Consider the following 9290-nt stretch of genomic DNA (forward strand, 5'->3'; position numbering starts at 1 on the left):
TTGCTTGCTTAATGTGTGTGTGTGTGTGTGTATATATATATATATATATATATATATATATATATATCATCTGACCTGTTAACATATATACATTTTAAATAATTCTTACACAAACTGTTTGTTTTGTGTTAGAATTTTGTGGAATTAAGGCTGTGCTCTCTATAAATCCATACTCTGAGAACATGCAGTCCACCAAAAAAAAAAAAAGAAGTGAAATAAACAGATAATAAAGATAATGTAAAGAGTTGATGAGGATGATAACAATGCATTAATTCCTACAATGGGCACCGTTTCAATTTGTCAACATTCTGAATAACAAAAGGACAATTTCTGATTACTGACTTTAATAGCACTATTGAAGGCAGTTATAAATAGGAATCCCTAGAAATAACAATAATACTTTAAATGCCCAACTTTTCATTTGTAACAAAAGTGAGATTCTCTTTAACACAATGTGGAACACAGTACTGTTAAAATACATTACAGAAAAATTTGTTATATAATACTTGTAATAGACTACTGAAGACTGTCATCATGATCAATACCGTATCATTAAATAAACCTGGTTAATACATTTTCATTTTAAAAATAAAATACGAGGCAGCCATATGTAACTGAATGCATCACTCAAATACATGAGAACTTGATCTTTTGTTCATTGGGCACACACTGCATCTCCAATCTCCTTCATGTTAGTACAGATGATGAACATGTCTCTGTGGTGGATTCCAGACAGCTTTCAGTTTCGTGATCCAAATAAATGGCCGACACTTATTGAAACAAATAGAGCTGCAAGGCAAAAAAGACGAGAAAATAGAGAGTGTGAGGAAAAATTAAGTACTGATGATACTTTGGTACATAAGCATGCAGGACTCAACTAAAAGGACTGTCTGATGGCAAGGGTCAGCGTGAAAGACTCTTCTAACTGTTGATGTAATTATCACTGGGCCAATTGGCCAATGCTGCGCCATCATATTTATCATTTTCTTGTGTTTTTAAGTATTGCCAGCCAGTTTAAAAATGTAAGCAATTAGATAAAATACTAGTAACTGACTTGTGAAAAAGGAGCAACTGTGTGACACAGCAGTAACACGTTATGCATGTCTAACTGGTATATCAGCTGTGTTGTATCAGCTTGTGTAAGGGAGGTGAAATGTGTAACGTCAGTCTACGAGGAGGTGTGCATGATGTGGCTTAAAGAGTTGACTGACACTCATGCATATTTTCACACTTCTACTTCACACATACAAACATTCACACGTGGTCAGAATTGTTGGTACCCTTGGTAAATATAATCAAAGAGGGGTGTGAAAATAAATCTGCATTGTTAATCCTTTTGATCTTTTATTTTAAAAAATATTGCAAAAATCTAACCTTTCGTTGGAGAATGAGAATTTAAAATGGGGGGAAAATCTCATTATGAATTTTTTTTCAATTACTGGTACCAGTAGAAACTAAAATAAATCTGAAATATATTTCCATTTATATTCACTATTTTGAGCATACCAGCGTGATTATGAACATGAAATTATCTAGCCATGGCTTCCTGTTTCACAGGAATATAAATAGGAAAAACAAAGGCTAAATTCCCTTAATCACCCATCACAATGAGAAAAACCAAAGAATATATTTCTGATGTGAAGCAATAGATAACCGAGCTTCACAAATAAGAAAGTGACTTTAAGGAAAGAGCAGTGGAAAGTCAAATTTCCTCCATCGGGGCAATAATTAAGAAGTTCCAATCAACAGAAAGCTTTACAAATCTGCCTGGAAGAGGACGAGTGTCTATATCTTTCTAATGAATGATGGGGAGGAGAGTCTGAGTGGCTTAAAGGGTTAGTTCACCCAATAATCAAAATTATGTAATTAATAACTCACCCTTATGCTGTTACAAACATGTAAGACCTCCTTTTATCTTCGGAACACAGTTTAAGATATTTTAGATTAAGTCCAAGAGCTCTCAGTCCCTCCATTGAAGCTGTGTGTACGGTATACTGTCCATGTCCAGAAAGGTAAGAAAAACATCATCAAAGTAGTCCATGTGACATCAGAGGGTCAGTTAGAATTTGTTGAAGCATTGAAAATACATTTTGGTCCAAAAATAGCAAAAACTACAACTTTATTCAGCATTGTCTTCTCTTCCGTGCTTGTTGTGAGAGAGTTCAAAACAAAGCAGTTTGTGATATCCGGTTCACAAACGAATCATTCGATGTAACCGGATCTTTTTGAACCAGTTCCCCAAATCGAACTGAATCGTTTGAAACAGTTCGCGTCTCCAATAGACATTAATCCACAAATGACTTAAGCTGTTAACTTTTTAATGTGGCTGACACTCCCTCTGAGTTAAAACAAACCAATATCCCGGAGTAATGCATGTACTCAAACAGTACACTGACTGAACTGCTGTGAAGAGAGAACTGAAGGTGAACACCGAGCGGAGCCAGATAATGAACAATAGACTGACTCGTTCACGAGTCAAGATCCAGTTGCATCGATTTTCAGATCACCAGTAGTTCTTTCGGACAGTTCGATTCAATAAACCGGTTGAAGAAAATGGTTCACCGGTTCTTTTGCGCTCGACCTAATGACTTAATTTGCGATGACTGCCCTTGATTCAAGCCTAGGGTTTACCTTGGGCTCATAACACTAGCACAGAATCAGTTCAGTTCAGACGCTCTGTGTGTCGGTCTGCTTCACGCTGAATCACACATGCGCAGTATCATCAGCTCCTCGGTTCACGAATCGGACGCGTCTGACAGAAACGGTTCTTGACTCTAGAACGAGTCAATGTTTTGTTCGTTATCTGGCTCGGCTCGGTGTTCATCTTCAGTTCTCTCTTCACAGCAGTTCAGTCAGTGTACTGTTTGAGTAAATGAATTACTCCGGGATATTGGTTTGTTTTAACTCAGAAGGAGTGTCAGCCACATTAAAAAAGTTAACAGCTTAAGTCATTTGTGGATTCATGCATATTGGACACATGAAACGTTTCAAAAGATTCAGTTCGATTCAGTGAACTGGTTCAAAAGGATTCGGTTAGATCGAGTGATTAGTTCACGAACCGGATATCACAAACTGCTTTGTTTTGAACTCTCTCTCACAACAGACACGGAAGAGAAGACAATGATGAATAAAGTCGTAGTTTTTGCTATTTTTGGACCAAAATGCTTCAAAAAATTCTAACTGACCCTCTGATGTCACATGGACTACTTTGAAGATGTTTTTATTACCTTTCTGGACATGGACAGTATACCGTACACACAGTTTCAATGGAGGGACTGAGAGCTCTTGGACTTAATCTAAAATATCTTAAACCTGAACCCTATAGAAAACGAGTGTGGTGAACTGAAGAGGAGAAGCTGGGAATCTGAAGGGTCTGGAGTGATTCTGGATGAAGGAATGGTCTCTGATCTCTTGTCAGGTGTTCTCTGACCTCATCAGGCATTATAGGAGACAACTCAAAGCTGTTGTTTTGGCAAATGGAGGTTTAAAAAACTATTGAATAAAAGGGTACCGGGTAATTGTGGCCAATGTGTATTAGAGAAAAAACATTTATTTCATAATTATATTTCCCCCCATTTCAAATTCTTATCTTCCAATGAAAGGATAGATTTTTGTGAATTAAAAAAAAAAAGATCAAAAGGATTAACAATGCAGATTTATTTTCACAGCCTTCTTTGATCATATTTACCAATGGGTACCAACAATTCCGACCATGTCTGTACATGATATCGGTTTATGAGTTTGTGTTATCTACCTGTGGATTCCGTGTAGAGTTTGGACTCATCAGTGCTGGTCACTTTGCAAGTGATGTATGTTTTCCTCCCCTCTATTCGATCCAGAGCACTGTGGATTAAAACCACACTACCCAGAGGCATTGGACTGTATACAAGAGAACAGAGTTCATCAGGTGGGATCACAGATGATCCAAGCCAGCGTCGACATTAATGGTAACTGTATTTGAAAGACTTGAGTACTGAAACATTATCTCACTTGCGGTAGTCTATGTTGAGATTGGCAGTCATAACTGGTCCTGAGAGGAAACCGGCAAGAGTACCAGTCACTGTGTCAATCATGGTGGCTATGGCTCCACCGTGTACATGCCTGCCACACGGGAAACAGATGTAACATCATCTCCTGTTCTCCCATTCTTTATCAATAAAAATGTGGGATACAATTCCAGGTATATAATACACAGAGAATAGAGCAGCTCCTTACCCAGGTGCACCTTCTAGTAAACGTCCTGCCTGAAAGACACAAACACATCTCTTCTCCTCCTTATTGACAAACACCACATACTCAAACGTGGCGCCTTGCTCTTTAACGTTTCTCGTGAAAAGTCGAGCTTTGGCCTGGATCAATTTGCTGAGGTGAATGCCACCTACGGGACAGAAACAATATTCTATATTACACTAAATTGCATTATCACACCATTGATTTCACTGATAACAGTGACTAGGAGAAACTATGCAAATACATATTAATCGCTTACCAGTAGCATATTTAATGGAACGGTTGTAGCTGGGCAACTTCCTCCACGGCCCCCTTTTTTCCTCACCATTTTCAATGTCAGTGTCACACAGAGCATTATAGTGGTCGTAAACCTTGTGCATCTCTGGACTCCATGAGGAGTTGGGCTGGCTGAAGTCTCTTGGCTGAGATGAGAACGGCCACAGTGACACCGTCTGGACAAAGAATGACAATAAAATATTATTCTTATATATGTGACCCTGGACCATGAAACCAGTCATTAGAAGCACTGGTATATTTATAGTAATAGCCAACAACACTGTCACATCTCCAGCTGGAGTGCCCATGAGCTCCTCTAGAAGGCACTCCATTCTGAACCTTGCCATTCACTCAGGACTCCATTTCCCATAATCCTTTGCCAGGACTCAGCAGCACTCATTACCAGTTCACAACTGCCTCATATTAGTAGGACTATAAGAATAGCACAAACATGCTCTCTCTTCGCTGGTGATTGCATGTTTAGCCTCGTGTTGTCTTTCCTTCTGTGTTATTGTGTTTTGATCCTGGACTCTTTCCTTGTTTGCGATCCTTTGCTGCCTGCACTGACCTTCTCCTTTTTAACTGCATCATTATTTTGCCTCGTCTCTGCTGTTGTTGTTTGCTGATGTGTTGACCCTGCCTGTTTCTACTACTCTCTCTGAAATAAAGCTTGCACACAGATTCCCACTTCGTCGTCACGGCTCCTCCTTTGTTACAAATACACTGTATGGGTCAAAATGATCGATTTTTCTTTTATGTCAAAAATCTATTTTTTTTATTTTAATTTAATTTAATTTTTGTGCACCCTCAGATTCCAGATTTTCAAATAGTTGTTTCTCGGCTAAATATTCTTTTATCCAAACTAACCATACAATAATGGAAAGCTTATTTGTTTATTAATTAATTTGTTTTTGTTTTTTACAATAAGCTTTCCATTTATAATATTCCTTAATATGTATATATCTAAATTTTAAAATATTGACCTTTATGACTGGTTTTGTGGTCCAGGATCATATATACAGAATTATTCTATATTATTAATATATACTATTCTTCAGTGTTGTTACCTAAAACTAAAAAAAAAAAAAAAAAAAACATTTGTTCATTTAAATTAAGCTGAAAAAAAGGAAAGAAAAAATAAATTAACGATAGAAAATTGGCTAGTAACTGAAGTTTAAGAGCTAAAATTACTAAAATTGAAATAATAATAATAATAATAATAAATAAAAGGCTAAACATTAATATTCTTCTCGTTTGAGAGCATTGTTGTTATTGTTAACCAAAATTATTAAAAATATTTTTTATAAATTTAAATAAAACTTACTTTAAAAATTTAAATGAAAAATTTAAATACAGTCTTGTAACTAAATTAAATTCAAAGTAAATCAGTAAATGAAAAAAAATGAAAGTAGGAAACTAAAATTACTGAAACTGAGAAAAAAAATTACAAATATTATACAATAATATTATTATAAAATATTTTAAACATTATTCATTTAAAATATTAATACATGCATTTCAAAACACAACCACACGACTTTTGATTAGATTACTGGCATTAGTGAAGGCAGTTATAAATGTGTTATTATTCCTAAACGATAACAATTAGATCATTTAATGTAATATATATATATATATATATATATATATATATATATATATATATATATATATATATATATATATATATATATATATATAGATGTAGATATATGTAAAATAAAATGTTACTAAATACTAAAAAAAACTGTCTGGAGTGGAGTACAGTAGCCTGGTTAGATTGTTTTTTTTTTTTTCATTTTTTTTTTTTTTCATTTATGTATTTATTTTATAATTAGGCTAATTGAAAATACAACAAAAAAAAAATTACAAAAAAAAAAAAAAATAGATTTTCCTATACGTGATACAATGTAACCATTCCTTCATAGCAGCACACTACACACTACACACACGACTGTCTATTAATATGACTAACATTAGAGAATGAATGTGAATTCACAGCAAGATAAAACCAGTGAAAGAATGGCTCGATTACCGAGATGTGTCTGGTGTTGTGAGGAGAGGTCCGCAGGTGTCTGAGGGTCTCTTCAGAGAGCAGCTGCTGGAGAGGGAGCCCCCTCATCCCTCCAGAGATCAGAAGTCTCCTCATCACTGAGAGTCCTAACATGATGACTGCAAACCAGAGTCACTCCAGACCAAATATGTCTTACTCTTCTGGGCAGAATAAAATCCTTAGTGTCGTATTGCTATAAATGAATATGACTTTCTTGGAAAAGTTACATGATGTAACTAACTGAAGACATTTCCACCTCCCATATTTCCACACACGCTGACTGACAGGTCTTTTTCATCTAAAAACTGAAAAACGACGGAAAACACATATAAAACATAAAATGACTTTCTTATAAAAGAAAGCCTTTATCAAATCAATGAATTATCGATAGAATGCTGTATAAAAAGACATCCAATTTTAAGATGAAAATACAAGATCAGCCGGTGAACAGAACAGTCTGTAGGTGTGTTCGACATCGGCTGCGGCTGGATGCAACCGATCGGCGAGAGTAGCCGCGTGCAGGTGGGGAGGAGCTGAAAACGGAGATATGAAGCCGGACACGTTGTGGCTCCCGTAGTTTGCTGCAATTACGTCAGTCATGGCAGATCACGTGGCGATTGCTTACTTGATCGCGTTTAATGTGTGTATAAGTGGTGTTTTGGAAGGGTCTTGAATGTTGTTAAGTTGAAGTTACAGCAAGTTGTTAGCAGTTTGCTAACCACATGCAGGTGAAGTAGGCTATAAACACAGCAAAATAAACTAAAGAATATGAAGAAACCAAACAAATGGAGGAACATAATGTATTATGTATCATTTGTATAGGAGCATACATTTATGACCACATTAGATTGTATGCTTTTAAGATTAACATTTTAGTTCTTAAAAATGCTCATTTGAATAGGTTATGCTGCTGAATACTGTAAAAGGTCTGTATAAAAAAGAAAGTCATGCAAAATAAACATACACAAACTTTATATTAACAATAAAGTAAATACAGTAAAACAATATTTAATAAATATGATTTATAAGATGAAGACGACATAAAAACGTATTGAACTGTTTTAAAAGTCCATATTAGAATTTCTGAAACTGAAGCCGACTCGCAATAAACTTGAAACGCACGTCATCTGTGTCATCAGTGAATCCAGCCAATCGTGGATCAGTTGTGTCGTCATCAGAATCTGTGCAGCCGCTCTTCAGAAGCTGCGCTGGCTAAGTTCTCCGGCTACTCTCGAATCGCTCTCGTGGTACTTTGACGGCACACGTCACAGTCACGTGGCGTCAGCGCTGTATCAAGTCGGACAAAATTTCTAACCGGCATGCACTGCTTCAAGTCAGCCGACGATCGGTTTGCGCAAAACTGCTTGAAGTCGAACAAGCCTTGCATGAAGTCGAACAAGCCTTGTGACTTTCACGAATGTCTTCGGTGATTGGCCAGTTCTTGCACGCGGAGTGGAAACACGTGACATTATAACCACGTGACGCAGATTCCTACGTCTGATTGGTGGGATGAACTATTACAACATCCTGTTTGTCTGTTGCCACAGTAACTCTGTAGTTCTGCTCGCTCTTCACTCTTTGCTGGAATTTACTTTTTGTCATTTTACTCCTAGCAGATGTTTATCTGCCTGTGACGCACAATCATGTTTGGGCGAGAGGCGCGGCGTTCAACAAACACGTTTGTGGGGGACAGAATAAGGGTACAGAGATTCTGTTCATCTGTCATAACTACATAGGACCAATGCTTAGTAGGACGTTAGTAGTAAAATAATAATAATAATAATAATGATTTTGTTTTATTTTTGAAAGATCATGTGACATTTAATATATTTTACAGACATTTTAAAATATATGAACGTTGTTTTAAATTGTAATTATATTTTGCAATATTACTTTTTATCAAATTAACGCAATCCGATGCGTTTGAACAGTATGTAACATCATTAAATGTTAACAAATGTTAATAAAGTTGTATATGATGAACAAATCTTCTCCTGGAGGTCCTGCACAGTCTCTCAGGTTTAAATCTCTATTTTTACGGCTTTCTTTTTCTAATAGAAAGATGAAGAGATGGCTGACAGAACTGCTGAGCTGGACAGGTGTGCTTAATCTTGAGCTGCACTTTTAAGAGTTCATCACATTTAAAACAAAGAAACATTATGACACGAAATGATCTAGGTTAAAGCCTTTGCTTTTAGACTTGCAGCAGTGAATATGTCCCGCACTGATACTATCTTCTTGTTCCAGAATCAATAGAGTGATACTGAAAGCTGAATTTGAGTGCCTTGGCCTTAATTACTATGAAAAGGCCCTGAAACGCAGAGAGAGGATCCAACAGAGAGAGATGGAGTTGTGGAACAGCTCTCTCACTATGGTCAGTGCAGACATTAATACATCTCAATGTGATTTTCCTGAAAATATCTACTGTTTATCTGAACATGTCGAAATCTACATTTGGAATGTATGAAGCAAATAATTGTAAAATGACTCTTTATGATACAGGTTCATCCATAACTGTTTATTTAGTTGCAATAGCAGTATATCCTCAGTAGGGGGTGATATAAGAACACGAGCGTAAAAGCAAATTGAAACAGAAAATACGACTGTTCTGTCGGATGCAGACACAAACCTGTCGCAGATGATCAAACAGTTGTATGATTCAAACAGCAGGTGCCAAATGATTAATTATGCTCAGAAAGGATGATTAATTGAATTCCACAATGAAGTTAGT

The 9290-nt window shown here is 36.2% G+C and overlaps 1 protein-coding gene across 1 annotated transcript; it reads right to left on the minus strand.

The window, feature by feature from the left end:
* Positions 1-327: 327 nt before the first annotated feature.
* them4 (thioesterase superfamily member 4) lies at positions 328-7934 on the minus strand. The gene is made up of 6 exons (XM_052578862.1): positions 6542-7934; positions 4490-4682; positions 4216-4378; positions 3991-4101; positions 3755-3879; positions 328-789 (listed from the first exon to the last, which is right to left on the minus strand). Exons 1-6 carry the CDS (start codon positions 6671-6673, stop codon positions 740-742), a joined length of 774 nt encoding a protein of 257 aa, XP_052434822.1. The 5' UTR covers positions 6674-7934; the 3' UTR covers positions 328-739.
* Positions 7935-9290: the final 1356 nt, after the last annotated feature.

The sequence above is a fragment of the Carassius gibelio genome, chromosome B16, assembly GCF_023724105.1.
Source record: "Carassius gibelio isolate Cgi1373 ecotype wild population from Czech Republic chromosome B16, carGib1.2-hapl.c, whole genome shotgun sequence".
Lineage (NCBI taxonomy): Eukaryota > Metazoa > Chordata > Actinopteri > Cypriniformes > Cyprinidae > Carassius > Carassius gibelio.